Below are 19,756 nucleotides of genomic sequence, written 5' to 3'. Positions count from 1 at the left end.
CTGTAAGCTGTGTTATCTGCCGTCTATATTATGTTGGATTTGTGAAAACAAATGCTCTCAGCTGGCCCGTACACTGCTGCCATACAACTATATATATATATATATACATATATTTCTCTCATGAAAGATGTTTCCTATAATTTCGACAAAACGCAAGTAGATGGTGGGAAGAAAAACGTCGTAAAGATCGAACTAAATGTCACAAGAAGGCCATGTATATACAATAATTAGAATTTTGTTACGTCATTACGTAGAAATACGAAAGGCACATAAGTGATAAATATGGAAAGCGCTTGCATAGGCTCGTTCCGATTATCATTTGTTTGCATTGATATGAGAATTGTCTGATGAATGGTTCGCGGCAAAGAGAAGAGATTTTCGTTAACGTGATATACACGCGATATATTCATGTGAAGAATATCTAAAATTAGCGATCTAGCATTATTTTGAATAAACTAATTTTTATTACTCTTCGGAAGTTTACGACAAACGCAATTTGAAATATCAACAAGTAAGAAAATTATATTCGGCTGCAAACGAGTCGTTTATACCCGTCACGGTTAGAATATAAAAAATTGGAAAAGAGAAAAAAATATTTATTGCATATCGCATAATATTGGATGGGCGTGTCTGTTTGTTGATATATTTGTAAAACAAAATTGATTGTAGTTTATGAGCGATGAGCAAAGGATACGGGAAGCAAATGTGTTCTCAGTTTTTGTTGCCTAGACTTGTATGCACTCAAGGAATGTCCTTTGAAAAGTTTAGGTGATTTTCAAATTCTTTTGCAAAGTTTTTAGGCGATATCTTCATTTGAGAGAAGTCTACTAATCGATTCAGTGCCGTCTGTCCATCTGTCCGTCCCTCGGTCTTGTATTCTTGTTCTCAACCTAAATGTCGTAATTTTTTTTTGATATTTTGATGAAATTTGGCATATGGAACTAAATTGGAACGCACTTGTGATTTTGAAAAATCGTTATATATATATAAGTGTTAAGCGAGGCAGTGTAGAATAGATAATCACGACCCATTGTCCACTATAGTGTTTTTACTTTAATGTAAGGTAAAAACAGCAAGTTATTTTGATTGTTGTGTAAAACTTATATATAGATATAAGGAAATATTCGTGCATAATTCCTTAAGCGACCTGAGTGAGTGAGATAGCTCCTTCGCCCAATCAATTTTCCGCTTTATATTATTATCTATTTTGTTGTAATTTTTTTATTGTTGCATACATGAGTCTCGGTTTGAGAACCTATTATTTAGTTGACCCTGAGCAGCCATGACAATAACAACATCAAAATACTCAGGCACATTCATGACAAATTCTTACATCGTCAATAAGCATCGAAGTGCACATTTATCACCAAACTGATGCAAATATGCCAAAACTTGGCAATCCGTTTTGTTTAAACACGTCACATTTGCTGACAGCCATACGCGACATTGTTAGTTCATTATTGTTGTTTGAAGATCATTGAAAGAACCCTACATGGGGTAAACAATTCACAACTAGGTCTATAGTAAATGGATATCGTTTTATGAAACAGATGAATATAAATAGTAATAAAGTTAATTTCATTTAGCAAAGTTGTCGCATCTAAAAAGCCATTTATCAAATTTATTAAAAAATTTCTTAATTGAGATAATAACGATCTGTTTCTATCCTACAATGAATTCCTTAACGCAAACAAATAAGAATTATTTTTGCAATGATATAATAATTGATTCTCCTTGATGACCATAGCATATATACCACACTTTGCGGAAGCGTATTATCATCCTGCTAAGTTCAACCTAAATCGTTTTATGAAAACAAGTTGAAATGTTATAATCGGCAAAGCTAAACTATTCGCCGGTTTATTTTTTAATGAATCAGGGGATGTCCCCTACTCGCCCAATACGACGACGGCTAGAAAGACGAGAGGAAAGAGAACAACATAGGCAGGTGATCACAGTCTTTGCCCCCAGTCAATGAGTTTTATGCATTTATCGACTGAGCTCACTTATTATAGCTGCGAACAAAGTAATCTCCACCGCACTAAGATTCGAACCCGTGAACCCAACTCAACTACCCGACTACTGTTGCGAACAAGATGGTTAAGCAGTTAACTGTGCACGACGAATATATAGATCATGCCATGATCCGCCCATCCGTTCTATGCGGATTTCCTTAATAATAATGTATTTAAGCATATATGTATGTCGTTCAAATTATTTCATTACAACCTAACTTCATATTACACGTACTCTTTTATATGAAGGTATAGTCGTCATCGCTTAATTTTTGTGATGCAATTGAAACGCATAATTTCCAAAGGGAACCATATAGTTAACTGGTTAAATGCTCAGCATTGCTGCATCGATTAGAAATTTTCAGTTACCCGCATCATAAAATATCAAAAATATTATCTTTTGTTGCCATATAAAGGTTTATTTCTCATAAACATACATTACATAATATGCTGATATCGGGAAACTAAACTTATGTAGACCATACTTACGCACGCAGTAAATTTATACGCGAACGCATAATTTTAAACCAATTTCCACTCTAAAGTACTGAAAATTAGATATGATTTGCCATACAAAGGCTATTTTTTTTTTTTTTTTTTTTTTTTTTTTTTTACAAAAAATTTCAATTAGAGATGATTACAAAGACACTATTTATTCCTTTTTTCGCATGCATGGTGCATGCACAACGTGGTCACCGAAACGTCAAAAACATTAGTTCGGCCATTGCGTTTGTGATCTCTACAAAACAAACGCAGAAAGGGAAAACATATACTCTGGGTCAGTACGCGGTTGTTTGTATTGTTAGAGTTCTCACATGTACGGACTCGGATAGGAAATTAAGATTTCTCACATCAGTTCTTAATTACGTAGTTTTCAAAATGAGTTTAAGTCTTCAAAATGTAAATCTTAAGGCACTGCCTTTAATATGATTACCGAATACCGATTTCTGTTATTGCTGTCTAGGAGGGCCTTAAGGTTGAGACACTTCATTGACACTTCATGAATTCGGTTTAGATGATGCGTACCCAATATCCGGCACAAGACGAATGCAACTTATGTTAGCTCGAATTTCGTTGCATATTTGGCGATAAGTTAGTGACAGTATTTCGTTTATAACCCAAAAGCTTTTCTTTTTGTCATAGAAGTTCAGTGATTTGAAAAAATATCCTTTATGAAAAGTTATGTAGTGATTTCTTAGTTCGTCCGAGAGTGATGGTTTGCAAAAGAAAAGGTAGAAAAAGAAGCTGTCCAAGAGACCCGGCTGGGAAGCTACATTTCACTATCTAGGTTTCAATATCTTTATGTATTTGAAAGAAGCGTACATAAGAAGAGATTTACTGCTCTAAAGAGACTTTCGTATTTGTCTACCATTAACTTTACTTTACGGTAGGCGAGATCGTTAGATTATAAAAACGTAGCTGCAACAAATGAATTAGAAGATAAGCAATAGCTAGCTGGACTTTAATCATGATGCTTAAGTAAATGAAACCGATAATATCCAATCAAAGCTTGCGAGCCTTCTACGGTCTCTTCATTTAAAAAACCATTAAATATCCTTACATACGATTCTTATGCTTGTGTTGTTGAGTACTTAGTGCTTAGATATATGCTTTGTTCAGTCGAAAGTAAATATTTGCAATTCTCTTAAAAGACAGTATTAATGTATTTATTACTTTAACAGCACTTATAGCAATCGGACAGTTTATCCTTTTGCTATAATACTTGTGTTTAATTTATGTCATTGTGATTTGACAGTTTAAGCGTGTAACATTTATTTGAGTTTTCCATTTATTTTACTTTATTAACATTTTAGTTAGTTACTTATTAAGTTGCGAATGCACTCAAATTATATATATATTAATATATAGTTATACAATTATTAATACCTACAATGGAATAGGGATAGGGATTTTATGAAGACTACATTTCGGCCCCATAATTACATGCATATTAGGTATACAAATAAATTCTCGGTTTTATTTCATAAAATTCTAATTTAACTGAAAATTACTTTTACTCGTCTTTTGCACTCAACAGAAATCTTTTGTGAGCAGGTGATCTGAAGCAGTTGCGCAATTGCGACAAATGTCTCATCCCAAGTTGAAAATGATTTTCTAAATTGCTTTTGCTAGACACGAACATACGTACAACAATATTGATCATTCTCAAGACTACATTTTTTTTTTGCACGAAATATCGCAAACCATTTTCCAACTATTATATATCAAAGGTTATTGCAACAGTCATTGCATTGCATCCAAGCCAACTTAATCGTTTCCGTAACTTTAAGTGCATTTTTCTTTTTTTGTTTGCATTTTAAAATAGAATAAAATGTATGTTACACTTTAATATACACTGGGCATCAGTTTTTAAACAATTGAAACTTTGTGCCATTCAAATATCAGCGTCAAAGCGTCAATCTATACTTGGAGTTTCCGAAGAAATGAACACGACACGTAGTAGACTTTATAAAGCAAAAAAAAATTTCAACCCACACAACTTGTTTGCATACCTACTATTTATATAATAAATCACAGGAGTTTTTTTCTTTACGCCCTTTGCCTTTAGATGTGAACAAATTTCATCAAGGGTGTGATCTATGGATTGAATATAAGATAACCTAAATAAATAATAGGCAGACACATTTAAAATCTTTATTATATATCTTTTATCTCGAACAAACTTCTGAAGAAGACTTGAAACGGTTTAACAGTGCCTTTAAGGAGGAATGTGACACATGATCTACATACGTATATCATATAATTTAGTTGATTAACCCCAAGAAACTATAAGTTGCAGCTCATGAAAGGTATTATTAAAAAGGCTACTTAAAATTCTATTAAAAAAAATGGGCGTGATCTACGTACAATAATGCCTACTGCAGAACTTGTTGAAATTTGTAGCTTATGAGAGACGCTATATAAAAATACTTAATACGTCAGCTAAAGCTCTGTCGTAAAAGTCGTTCTAATTGATCAACCGGCACGCCCACATTTAACAAAACATTATAAAATTGTCATGTTTTGTTGAAAGCCGAATGAATATAAATTTATCTTACTTGTTATCGCCTATAGCGCTTAAATAACGCTTAAGCTTCTATGAATGTATCCAGGCATGGACAATATGTTAAGAGACAATTTTCTTTTACCTGCACAAATTAATTCAGGAAATGACACTAAATCAATATTAAGTCCGTTTATCTGATATGATTTTACATGGAACGCCTCATTTCAAAAAATTATTTCATATCTAACATTTCTCGTCAAAAATTAAGGAAAAACAATTTTGCGGTTCATTATATAAATATTGAGAGTTTAAACCCCTGTGTTTGGACCTGTTCCCAAATGGAGATAGGAAATAAGTTTTCATAACTAGTTAACTAGGTTCGCTTCTTCGCCTTTTAATATTTTCTGTATTAAGCTCCAAGCACGTCGGTCTATTTTTCGAAGCCCTTCCCTTATAAGATATATCGTAAATAGACTATAAGCCCTTATAGGTCAAGAATTGCATTAGGCAAAGTCATAAAGGTTAAAGGAGAATTTCATTTTCGAAAAGGATCCAAATTTCCAAAGGCTACAATATTTACTATTCAATTTTAACGTTGATAATATTCTCATCATTATTTTCCATTGCTTGAAACCGTTTATTTATTGCCGATTAAACAAAAAGCTATCGAATTAAATCGAAATATTCTTCAATAGTGACCAAAAAAATGTTCTTTCAATAGCGTCAAGTAAAAAAAAAAAATGATTAAATGATTACCCGAAGTTTTCCGTCCGCTAATTAATACCGCATCAGGTTGTTGATTCATGTTTTCTTTGTTATTGTTTTATGAAGGCATCAAGCTTAGGTCTTCGTTCATACTTTAAATGAAATTAATATAATTTCACATTACATTCAAGTCATTAGTTAATCAATCAAGTGTCAATAATTTTCAAGTGAATTGAGGATACTATATAAAAGACAGTGAGAGAAGGAAAGTTGAAGCGAAAATAGTTAAGGAGGGGAGAACGGGAAAAGGTAAATTGCTTAAACTAATTGCTTTAGATTTTTCACTAAATCAATTCCTTTCCTGTTTTGTTGTTCTTTCCTCCGTTTTTATGCAATTGGTTAGCAGGTTTTGCGCACAATTATTTATTTAAATAACCAATAGATCTCACTATCGGAGTAATAAATTAATTTAATATACTACGGGCGTATGCAACATCCAGATGGATGCGGATTGATTAAGAGTCATCTACTGAATTCATCTAAGCTTGTCTGTCCATCTGACGTCTGCTCATGCTGTTTCGTATTCAAACTACAAGTCGGAATTTCGTAAATCAATTTGATATAAAACTTAGATCAAACAGGTCTTCTGCTTAGACCCAACCATATGAGAGCGTTCTCATGAAAAGCAGAAACTTCTCTGTCGACAATTTCTTACTTATAGTTTTCAATGACGGATGCAAGGGAAAATTACTGAAATCTTAGACAAGTCAATTGGGTTTGCTAAATTTGATCTACGTTAGTGTAAGTCTCGGTCATCCTCTGATATGAGGGCTTGCATGAAAATTATGCCTTCACATAAAAATAATCTATAATTGTTAATGTGTAATTTTGCATAAAGTTGTATGTTAAGCAAAATGATGTAGGCTGTCTAACTGTCAATCTTGCCCAACTATAGTATTCTTATAGATTTATACTTAACCCGCTGAAAATTCAAATATTATCGGTTCACATTTTTATTGACTGATACATCGACATATGTACGAATTGAGATAAGGTTATTAACAAAGATTAAATAGTTGATGTAATGTTTTTAATTCAGTGAATAGTTTCTATATACATATATCAACAATTTCATTATAAAATAATAATTAATGAAATTTTTAAAAATCACAATCAATTTCCTTAGAGTGAAGAATATACACCACTACAATGTAATTAAACAAGTATGAATGTTGCACTTAGATAAAGCCAATCATTAGATACCCTACATTATTTCGCTAAGTACAATTATTCACTCGTTTTGGGTAATAATCCATCAAAAATGATAAATTATTTCCATGCCAAGGCATAGTTTTCATGAAAGGCCGTGTATTGGAGGATGTCCAAAATATCAAATGGCGTGATGCAAAGTTAGCAAACTTGACTTCCTTTCCAAATATTTTATTGTTTTTCAATTCCCGTCATAAAAAGCTAGAAATTAAACATTACCTCCATATAAGCACTTGCTTTTGGTGATATATGTTGGCGTCTTTAAAATAAATCTATATGATCCAAACTCTGCATCATTAATTTTTTTGCACAATCGCTACTATGGATCAATTATGAACATAATTTATTAAAAATGAAATCTTTTTCTCAACGGTTTACTATTCATCAGAAATCTTATATGGTCTATGGTCGAAGATCCATGTGATTCAAATTTGATTCTTTTAATTTTTATATCAAATTCAGATTCAGTTTCATTTAGGGACAGTTATATAGCGAGGAGTTCAAAAAATTGCTCAATCCGATTTCAAGTTTACATAGCAATTAAGCTGAAAGACGACTAATACCTGATTTTTGACGCGAAAATTATAAGAAAAAATATACAACTTAACCGAGTAAGGGGTTATATGGCGAGTGGTCCGACCCGAATCAGCGTTCTAAACGCAGGCCAAAACACTTTGTAGTGTCATAAATTTCCTTAACATATCTCGAATATTGTTGCCTGTAGGTTGAACACAAGAAAACAAGGCAAACAGACAGGCGATTGAATGTAGGGACAGACAAACTGAAATCGATTCAGAATCATATAATAAAAGATGGGTCTATCTGAAATCCTTCCGGGTCTATTGCAATCATCCGCACAAACTTAATAAACAATATTAAAAAAAAAAATATTATCTGAAATGAACGACATCCGTTATTATCATGTTTACGATGATAACAGATAACGCTCATTATTGAACTTGCTTTCGGGCAAATTGTATTAAATAGAGAGTTGAAAACAGTCGAAATTGATGAAAAATCTTATCATACTTAGTTAGTTAATAGCTCCTTTAGCTTTATCGTAAAATTTTCCAAAATTTAATCATTTTCTTCAAATTTTGATTAAAATATACTTAAAGTCATCAGCTGTAAAATGAAATGAAATAAAATGAAAAGAAATGAAAATAAATGCAAAGTACTTTTTGTTACTGCGAAAAGACAAACAAAAGATACCTTAGTGACGAGTTTTCACGCAAGCATTTTACAATGCTTGCGGAACTTTCTTAATGAATGCAACAGCTTCCTGACGAATGCGTCAACAAGAAAACTTTAAAATAAATTAAAATTAAATTAAAAATTTTTTCTTCTTCAAATCTAGAAACAAAAAAAAAAAAAGAAGAACAAGAAAAAAAAAAAATGGCATAATAAATAAGCTGTTTATTGAGTTGAGAAATTTAATGCGAAAAATAAATTAGATTTTACTGCGATGACCGTGACAAGGCGGAAGAGAAGGTAAGCGGAGAGAATAAGAAAGAAAGATGCGGGCCAACGCATATTTCATATATTCATCGATGTAATTGAGTGAATAGCGATACATTTAGTTTACCTTTCATTAAAATTGTGCCATTGAATTTTATATCAAATTATTATTAAAAGCATTGCATAATATTTACATACGACAAATAGTTTGGTAAACATATTGACACCTGCAACGCCTAACTAAAACGGCATATGAAAATTTATACACCAATGCAAATGCATCAATGCTATTGTTGTTCTCGTTCTTGCCGTTTGCGTTCTTCTTCTTCTTCTGCTGTTGTTTTTATCGTTGCTATTGTTTTTTGGAAACAAGAACTTTAATCGTTATGTTGCCAAAAATATCTCTATTTATGTTGTTGAATCCAATTTAGACGGACAACAACAACAACAACCACAACAACAACAACGTAATAATGGGTTTGATGTGCATGCATGCGAATGAATAACTTAGTCGCTAAGCATATATGTACATATATGTATATGTATATGTATACAACAATCAATAAGTCCCGGGATAATCGAATAGATGAATCATGATAGAAATTATTGTTACGATAACAACAATATCGTTTACGAGTTAAAATGATTTTGTTGTAGCAGTATTTTTGTTTCTCTCAACGTAATGGTCTGAGAAATTCTATGGCCACAATATAGCCGCAAGACTTGCACTTTTAAGGTTTCATCATTTACGTACCGACACTTGCCTGTAAGGCGAGTTTTTAGTGTTCGGTCATTCATGCGATGTACACTATTACAATTCTCGAAAATACTACAAGCGAAATGGAAAAGTAAAGTTTCGTGAATAACAGTTCGTTTACTCAGAAGATCGTCTACTGCTTTGGGTAAGCAAGCTATAAAAACTCATTGGCATTACGTGGTTCCATAAATGGTTTCAAAATGGAAGAAGCTTTGCATAATTTCTCAAAAAAATTATTAGTGTAAGTCGTAGTTTTCGGATACAGGTCCGAACTACCTGAACTACGTTTAAGAAATCTCACTTGTAAACACACTATGTTCTTAAACTCATTCACGTGAGCGAGTGGCTAGTGGCGAGTGGCTGATTGCGGAAGAGGGCCTAAAACGTGAAGCTACTTGTTCGCAACTTTCTTTTAATTGATATTTTTGCCGTAGTTCCTATTATTTTCCGTTTACTTTCTATGAGCTATCAAAAATTGTGCATTGTTGTCATGTGAAGGCTTATTGTGCACGGAAATCCTTATATGATGAACAAATCCTTTCAAAGTAATGTGAAGAGTTTTTGTCTTCATTTGCTTCATAAATATTGAAACTTCTGGTCCTATAAGGTTATGATTTTGTAAAAGCTTTCACAAGGAAGGGCATGTAGAAGATATTGTCATTCTATGTAAAGTTCCCACACATAAATTTATACCGAAATACTAATTTTCACCGATTTTTCTCGAAAAACTATTAAACATGAAAAATTTCATTAGAACGCTGTATTTAAAATGAAGGGGTAGAAACGACTCGATCCAGTTCACTTCGAGCATAGATTGTCTTTAATCTAAAACATGTCAGTCCATTAGATGAACCGCCGGAAACCGCCGTTTTTATGATGTTCTCAAGAGTGCATGAACAGACCTTATGCAGACAGGCAGATAGGAAGATAGGTTTTTCTTAAATCTATTAAGAATTTAAGTGTGAACCCTACTTTTCATGATTGCCTATATTCCTACGAACTTAATATCGGGGCCTGGGGCATAAAAAGACTTAATAAAAGATTTCCTCCTATCTATCCAATCTGCGATTTAGATAAGTAAGGCAGGATTCGTTCTTGCACTTCTTCCAAGTATCAACTTAAGCATTTGCTAAACGCTTATGTCAAGAGTTTCGATTACTGTCGAATATAAGCGGGTAATTTTTTCGCTTTCGTGAATTTTAGTTTAATTCCATTATTATTATATTTTGAAACATTTTAGATGCATTTCAATTTAATTAATCGTCCTTTAGCACTTTCTTATCGAAAATGTTCTTCCACACATTTCAATTTGCTGAGCAAATTGAAAATGATTGTTTAATCTCCTTAGTAAAGAAGTATGTATTGAAATTTTCGATAAGCACACTTTCCTGCGCACACATGAATGTAAATAAAGCATTACATGACCGTACGGAAAATGCTATTTAATAAACAAATAAATAAACAAATAAATATGAAGAATGTGTGTGAAGATCAACATTAAACTTTGACACATACATACACACACACACACACACACACACACACACGCACACACATACACGTTTTATATATATAATGGATTGCGAGTATGTGACACGACCGACTCGTATTTCTTGATACAAAGTAATTTCTCAAGTTTACTTAGTTACAGAATGGATAGCCATATGTAAGCCAGACAGACAAGCATTGTACAGCATATATATATATGTATATGTGTACATATTAATGAATAATAATTGGCATACATGCAAAGGCCATTGTCTGAAATTGACATTTCGTTATTTGGAAAATGCGTAAAAGGACACAAACAGCACACAAGAGATTTCGCAGGATATTAAATGAATTTGTTTATTAATATTCCTTAAAGCAAGGTGCCGTTAAGCATCCCCATGGGAGAAACAATTAAAAAAGCTGATTATTCTTCATATTCGCCATCTAAGGAGATCACACGACTCTATCACTCATGGTTACGGCATATTTACTTTTTGTGTGTAGTGTCATATATCACATCTAGAAATATGTTCCGTTTTAATCATGTCTGTCCGTTTGTCCATCCACAAGACATGATAAACTTCGACGAATAAATAGAATCTTACGGTTATGGGAAACAAACGAAATAATAAAATCATTCGAGAAACGATTCCTTCAAGAATGTTGGCATAGATGGCTGATTTGCATGTCTGAGTGAAATTTTCACTCCTCAAAGACAACTATCTCTACTTACATGCGTAAAAGATTAAAAACGCAAACAAAGGTAAGAACAAGCAATCTCGGTGGCTTTGAGTAAGCACCAAAAAATATGGCTGCGTCAAATGTGTGGCTCAAAAGCGATGCTCGAAAAAAAATTATTTTTTTTTAACTGCACATATAATCATTCTGCGCACAATTCAGTTAGCCTGTAAAGAACGTCTATGGCTGCTAGGATTCCTTCCAAAGACAATTTATATAGTTTTCTCTATAAGTCTCCGCTGATAGAGAACTAATCTGGGAGACGACAGATCTTCATGAAATTAATATTTGCTAACCTGTTTTCATAATAATTCACTTTATGCAGCCTTTGTACTCCCTTCCGTTAGATTCCGCAAGACCTCATATATTTAAGAGTTTACTTATCTGGGCTTGTGTCTATTCTTGTCTGACTGGGATCATCATTGTGATTACTTTTTACTTTGAATACCACGAATTTATGACTTACGTCGTCCGCCACGATACGTAAATAGCTTCTTTTTTTTTTCTTATTCTTTGCCTAAGATATTTAGTTTTGCCAGTCGTAACTTCAAGATCTGAACTTAATGCAGTCAATTTCGAATGAGGCCGTCCCTGTCATGTTACTTAGTACAGTCGCTCGCCAAGTTATTTAACATGAACTTTTCTTATCAATAACCATAAAATAAGAAAACTTAGCTATAGATTAAAAACGAGCGTAGACTTTCGTCCTCACAAGCTTCGCGAATTCAAACTCAATAATTAGCAGCGAGGGGGAAGGGGTAGGTTTTCTAGTCTAAAAAGTCTTAAAAGTTGAAATGCGTTTATTATAGGATTTACGCCATCCTCGAGCAAAAATGACTATGAGTATATAAGACGAACATTTTTACGGAAACTATTCCGCATAAATCTAAATCAATAATGATAAATGTACACTGGAAAAGTTATGTATATACACTCAACTATACGTTTATACATAAATGTTCTTATTTCACAAAATACTATTTCCAACGTCTTATGACTTCAAAAATGACGTTTTAAAATATTACCTACTGTTAGTGTGTTTTCATTAATATTCGCTTTCGCTACAAGTACTATTTGTCTTAATTTTCCCCGGATTTACAGTTTTTTCTATCTTTACACCCGTCACCGAGAGATTAGGGGCATATTCATTTTGTCAAAACGGTTGCAACGTCCAGAAGGAAGCGTCAGAGACCCCACAGAGTATATACGTTCTTGATCTGTATCAAAATGTAAACCTATTCAAGCTTGTCCGTCTGCCCGTCTGACCGTCCGTCCGTCTGTTGTAAATATTCTCTTAACCGCAAAAATGAGGCTATCAGCTTCAAAGCCGGCAGAAACATTGGAAGTTCTTGTACGCAGGTTGGTATTACAAATACGCCAAATCGGTCCAAGAACGCGCCCGCAGCATGACGTAAACTGAGAACATCTCTGTCTTCGAAGAGAATGAAAAATTAGTTTTTTGCTCATTACTCATAAACTGCAGCAAATAAATGCACAAAAATTTGAACACATATCCTATGGACCATGCTGTAGCATCTATTTATAAATGTGGAGCAAATTGACCACGCCTACCCAATTTTATAGTGTATCAAAATTTAACCATTTTTTCAATATCTTTATAATACGCAGAAAGAAATTTCAAAAACCGCATAAAGTGTACAAACTCTTGGCCAGTTACAGGCCCTTGAATGCACCTAAACATGTTCGCCGGGTCGTCTGTCTATCTGTCTGTTCGTGTAACTTTGTAGTATTTGTGACAAAAATTCCCCTGTTTCTCACTTAGACTTTTCGACAGACATGCCCCTGAAGAAATCAACTGCGCCTGCTCCATATTATAAAGCATTAGAATTTTGAGGCTTTTACTTCGTTTGTGTTTTTTTTTTTTTTTAGGGTAAATGGTGGTGGGTATAAAAGATTCGGTTACGACCGAATTTAATTTTCTTACTTGTTTCTCTTTCGTAATTCTTTTTGCAATTACAGTGCTAACGAGAAATGGCTTACGAGTCGTATGTCTATACCGGATGCGAAATTTTCCGACAGTGGCAATTATTCATGTGCGATTGGCAGACTTTTTGCTGCAATTGTTCAGGTGCAAGTACTGACAGGTGAGTCTCTACTTGATTACAATAATATAAATTCTTTGCGTAACATTTACAAAAATGAAATTAGCATAAACTCTGCAATAATAATTCGAAACAACCAAACGGAGAGAGAGAGAGAGAGAAAGAGAGAGAGAGATAGAGAGAGAAGTCAAGTAAAGATGTTTTATTAACTTTAAAGTGTATCTTGACGCTTTTCGCACCCACCAGTTCAGGCGGATATATATATGATAATTGTAAAATTGCGAAGCGCTTCTGCTTCAATTGCAGTCAATGAATAGTTTTCACGCGCTTAATATCACACAAAAATCGACTTCATTTATTGTTGCTCTAAGGGGCAACACCATTAACTAAGAACAGGCCTATTATGTCAATTTCTGCGATCGTAAGATTTCCAAAAAAATTCATAGCTAAATTTGGATCCTCATACTGCGCGAGACTACATATAATAAAGTGTCTTTGTAAATGTTACAAATCAAATGGAAAATGTGGTAGGCTTCGTTCGTTTAGGTGATGTATACAAAAATTAGCGTCTGCAAGGATTGCTATTGTACAAAATCCAGTCTTCCATAAAACGAAAAAAAGAAAAAGAAAAAGAGAAAAAAATGCTCAACCTTTAACATGAGCGACATACATTTCGTGTTGTTTTACTTTTTCTTTCTTTTTTCCTTTTTTTCTTTTTTTCTCTTCCACAAAAATGTAAAGGAGAAGAGAAAACTATATTTTCATGAACGGCATTTTTTATCCTGAGTCAATTATATAAAAATTTCTATTTAATTTTTATTATATTTGTGCAGCGAATTAAGAACTTTAGAAAAGTTGAGTTTGCATAATCACACGACACTTAGATCGCATGCGAATTGTGTCCTGTTTGGAAAAAATTTCCCGCTGTTTCAGTCAAGGCAGTTTACAGTTGGAATTGAAGATCGGTAGAAAAAACGAATATTTTTCCGAGAAACTGTATTAAACGATTATATCAGATTCAAAGAACCGAATCTCAATACACTTTTGATTTCTAAGTAATCAAAATAATTACATAACAACCCTGAGATATATATATATATATATATATACATTTCAAAAATAATGGATTACATAAAAAGGTCGAAGTGTTTTACTTACGCAAATCATTTGTATGTCGCTGATTTTGCGATAAGGCATCGTCATGGCACACCGCACGAATTTTTCACATATGCAAATGTAGCGAATTTTTTGCAGAAGTTTGGCTCAGTTTCAAAACTCAATTACTTTCAACTGATTTCACAAATGTGACAACCTTGTTGTTGTATGCCCACTGCTGAAGGATTGGCGGTATATTCATTTTGATCGCATACGAAACGTTTGTGACACGTAGAGAATATTTGTATTCTTAATCTTGATATCAAATTTTGAATAGATTTAAGTACGTTACTCTGCCGATTTGTCTTTCCGCTTATGGTAAACATTGTTCATTGGCCTCAAAATTTTTTGAAATATGCAAAATTCTTGAAAATGGGCGTAATTAATCATAGAAAACGCTCTCAGTTAATTTTTGTTTTCACAATAAAAAAATTAAGTTTTTTGTTCATTATTCATAAATGGATAAAATCGATGTTGCGATAAAGTTTTCCTCATCAATATATATTGTATGAAAGATCGTACGGTATTTGCTGAAAATAATGAATATAATTGTCCACGCCTACTCATACGCCTACTAATACAATTCCTCAGTTTCTTCCTTACTTTCTTTTTTCCAAATTCATTCACGGAATGTCACATTTCACAAGCGTTTAAGTCTGACTTAACAAAAAGGTTAATGTTATCCGAGTAATGCAATCTTGAAGCCATCTATTTGTGAATACGCCACGAACTTTTCCTTCGACCTAACATATATTCTTTGGACAACGAAATGCTTATCTGTCTATAATATTTACAGATATAGGATTTATGGTACAAAAAAAGCAGTAGTTATATAAGAAGAGCTTATATATATTGCAAAACACATAAATTAGTCAACTAATGCCAAGTGATAAAATATCAAGAAATACATTAGTGAAGTCTGCTTATTAGCTTTAGGCTTTATATGTTAGGCCTAGGAAGGTGCGTACGATTCATAAATTAATTAACAACAAATAAAATAATCATAGGCGTCTCTATGGCACACCTCGAGCAAAAACAATAATGACATATTTATTTATTTATTTATTTATTGCTTCACCAGAGCTACGATCTGAAAGTAAACTCTACCGCATTTAAGATTTGAGTCCGCGAATACTGCCATTGTTACTTACTCTACTACTCACTACTTGATAAAATTTAGGGAGTCCTGTGCCCTATGCTGTGTAACTAGTCTAAGTTTTAATTTAACGTAAACAAGCAAGAAACTTATATTCAGTCGTGATCGACTCCACCAAAAAATTTTAGAAAAGGGAAATTTAAATGTTCATACTCTATAGAACTGGGCATTGCAAACGTTTTCAGGAAATGAATATACCTGTCATCCTTGGGTGATTAGCATAAAAAGTAGTTTCTGCTGAACAAACTTTGTTAATTCACTCATTCATTCATCCAAATACTGATTTGGGAGGCAACTAAAGGAAAATCTTTGGTTAGACTCTAATATTTGTAGACATCATGTCTAACGATAAAACAACTTATGTATTAAATGAACTTCTGCCCATTATTTGTTAGAGTACAGGTTCATTATTCCTCACCCAGTACCCCACTCAGATGAATTGCCAATTATTTGTTTCCTGTACTCGATTCGGATGATTCATCATTTGTAATCACTTGAACCCTATAAATCCCCTTATTTTTTTTTTTTTTTTTTTTGTCTGGTGGACCTTACATTTGTTATTAATTAAATTTCTTTTCCCACCTTTCTCTAAGATGTAACACCGTTTGAATAAGTCCGAATCCATATGCAGTGCTTCCGCTCTCTTTTATGAATAAAGAGTAAACTTTGACAAGTTGTAACGTGGACAGAAACAAGCATACAAATGCTGCGACATAACCTTAAACGCAAGAAATGCAAATTGCACTTTCATAGAAGTAAGACACTCTAGGTGTTAAGTCCTTATAGAATTATTGCCTTTGGTCCGGTATCCAATTAAATGTAATATTCTTATTCTAATTAATGTTGAATTACTTATGACAGCGATTTAATATAAGATAATCAATTTAACTAATTGAATAATTTAATATCCATTCTGTGATTGCATTATGAAATGCTCTCCACTACTCAAGAAAAACGAACAAAAGTATTTTGAGAAATAATCGTATTTACTTGCATATGTGTGTGCGTGTTTTTATATGTATATATGTTTGTATTAGCTGAGTGTACAAATTATCAAGCATACCCAGATATGTACGGTATGACTTCAACAAGGAAAACATTTTCTAATAAGAAATTCTCATCACTTAATGAAATAAACCTTTTACAAGAATTACTCAGATGCCAATCGGAAAATGTTCTTTGAAATTGTCATGCTATTCACTTATTCTGTCAGATTCAAAATTATGCAACGACATATGATTTGTGTTGAGCAAAGTAAAACTTGCGATAGCAAGCAAAAATTTCTTTTAAATGGCAATAAAAACTATCAATCTGACATACTATCATTATAACGGCACTATCACCTCTATTACACCCTTAAAGCATTTGTGATAGAATATTTGAATTTTTCACCTACTTATACGACAGTCAGAAGTGTTTGAAAGAGATGCATTTCTCCTTTTTTTTTTTTTATAACGTCAATCGCTTCGAAATCGGAATTATTTTCTAAACCGATATAAACATGTCTGCCTATCAGTCCTTTTACCCACGTATTCTTGTGTTCAGTAGTTTGATGACGAAATTTGATTTGTGTGTGTTTGATAAGCAAGCCTCTTCTGAAACTTTGTAATAAAAGTGGTCATATGGAGAAGTTTCCCATTTTTATACTTTCACGACAGCAATCGGGGAAAATAATATTTTTGGCGTATTAAATAAATAATATGGAAAATTTGGATGGAACAATTTTTTTGACCCCCCTATCATCTTCTCTCACCCCGTCTCTTTCTTTCTTTCTCTCTCTCTCTCTCTCTCTCTCTCTCTCTCTCTCTCTTTCCCTTTCCCTTTTTTTAGACGACCAAAAAACAGATTGAGTTTTTAATATTTTACGATGAAAATCGGCCCAGAATAGTGATTCGATATGTAAATTAACTACGGCAAGCTAAGATCACAGCAATGTACACTTCAAATTTCCTCCTACATTAGAGGTTTTTTTAATATTTTTTCATGAAAAAAAACGCCTTACCCTAGTCTTTAATATTTTATGATGAAAGTTAGTCTACAGAGCTAAATGATTGTCTTGCAAATTTATTCTGCGTACATTAAATCGAATTGGATTTTTTTTTCGAACACGCTTCCATATCAAAAAGAAAGAAAGCCTTTATCCAACAACGTCGTATTGTTTTGGATATTTCATAATGAAAATAGTGAAGAATAATAAATGCATTGAGCAAACATCTTCAGTGTATATGATATATTTACAATACGTCGTCTCATATTTTGTGTCTCCTATCATATGTAGCGCTTATCTAAAAATACATTTTTTTTTTACTTTTAAAATTTGCAGTTTATATGAAATTTTATAACAACTTTTATGCTTAAATGTACAAAGATTGTCTTAGAGTGACAAAGTAATGTAAAGTATTTAATGATCGGTCTGGCTCGGCAATAATGCATTAACTTGTTTCAATTTACAATACTAAACATGGACAGGACGTTTAACTAAAAGTATACAATACGGAAAACTTTAATTGTAGTTCTTTTGTTATAAAAGCTCAATACAATTCCTTCAGAGTTGTTTTTTGTGTTTTTTTTTTTTTGTTTTTCGTTTCTCAAGCAATAGTTGCTTAGGTTTAATCACAATGTAACATATGTTGGCCAACATATCTTCGACATTCGCGAAACAATTTGAAATGTTATGATATCGACGCCATAAGTTCAGTTTTGAACTGGGCAGCACTTATCGCATTATTACAAACTTGGAATAATTTATCATTTGATCATCTATATAAATTTTTTTCTTGTTCTTTGCATTGTTTTTAATTTCCTTTTTAAAAATGAATAAACATTGGTTTCCTTTATTTTCAGGTGAATTGCCAGCCGCCGTACAGCATAATTCGGCATCCGACACGTACAAGGGCAAAAACATGGAATGGAAACACATATGGGAGATTTGTTTAATTTACGCTCTTTTCTTCCCCCAAATAATATCCTCGCCTTAATTAAATTTAATCAAGGCATTTAAACAGCTTACGACACAACTACATTGTACATTATGTGACGAATGGTCATTACTGTGCTGCTCTCATCATTCACATATGAAGCCAAAGCAATTAAATGCTTGAATGTTAAATACGTACACATGAGCAAAATAGAAGCTGCCAGTAAAGTGGAACAAACAATGAAAAAAATAAAACCCAAAAAAAAAAAAAAAAAAACTAACGCTGAGCGAAATATACAAGCAAAGTATAGGGTTAGGAACGCTAGGGGCTGCATAAACTGGCAAAAACTTATTATAGATGTGTCACTACAAAGCGAACACGGCCAATCATTCATCAATGTGCTTAACACTGCTGGTTGAGGCTACAAATTTAATATATACTTGAAATAAAAAAAATGTCCTGTTCTCTTATACCTAACATGGAAGGATAACGATGGAGATATTTTCGTTTTAGGAAAAAGTTTTCAACACACATGATGTAAAGTAAGATGTAGATATATTCTTAGTCAGTATTAAATTCTGAATCGATCCAAGTATGTCCGCCTGCCCATTTAAATGCGCATGGTAAATGTTCTTCTGATTGCAAATCTAAAAATTTCGATTTTGAAATTCCGAAAAGCTTCCGAAATTCTCGACGCAGACCATTGAATCGGTCAAAACATACGCCCACAATAAAATAGAAATGACACCAGTTCGATATTCAGGAAAAAAAAAAAAAAACAAACAGATTAAACAACAGAGGAAATACGATAATAAAAATTTCAAAGTATACTCTAAGGATGATTGTGCAAAATACCTGCATAAAAATAAAAGAAAAGTCTACCACGCGCAGCCGATATTGTAGAGCATTTATTTTTCCTTTATTTAAATAAACTCGATGGTTATAAAAGATTCGGCCAGAGCCAAGTACAACTTGCCTGCTTGTCTAATCTTAAATTTTTTATATATGTAAACTACGGACACAT

General features: G+C 32.9%; 1 protein-coding gene across 1 annotated transcript in view; it reads left to right on the top strand.

The window, feature by feature from the left end:
- The window catches only part of LOC119639604, a 47,320-nt gene extending 27,895 nt beyond the window's left edge, over window positions 1-19,425 (top strand). Inside the window, exons 6-7 of the mRNA XM_038037088.1 lie at window positions 13,421-13,545; window positions 18,659-19,425. Coding sequence (XP_037893016.1) covers window positions 13,421-13,545; window positions 18,659-18,792 — 259 coding nt within the window. The 3' untranslated portion in view covers window positions 18,793-19,425. The remainder of the gene's footprint in view (window positions 1-13,420; window positions 13,546-18,658) is intronic.
- The last annotated feature ends 331 nt before the right edge of the window (window positions 19,426-19,756 follow it).

Source organism: Glossina fuscipes, unplaced genomic scaffold (genome assembly GCF_014805625.2).
Source record: "Glossina fuscipes isolate IAEA_lab_2018 unplaced genomic scaffold, Yale_Gfus_2 0, whole genome shotgun sequence".
In the NCBI taxonomy this organism is placed as follows: Eukaryota; Metazoa; Arthropoda; class Insecta; order Diptera; family Glossinidae; genus Glossina; species Glossina fuscipes.
The sequence above is the reverse complement of the archived record's forward strand: the minus strand, read 5'-3'. Positions and strand labels throughout refer to the sequence as shown.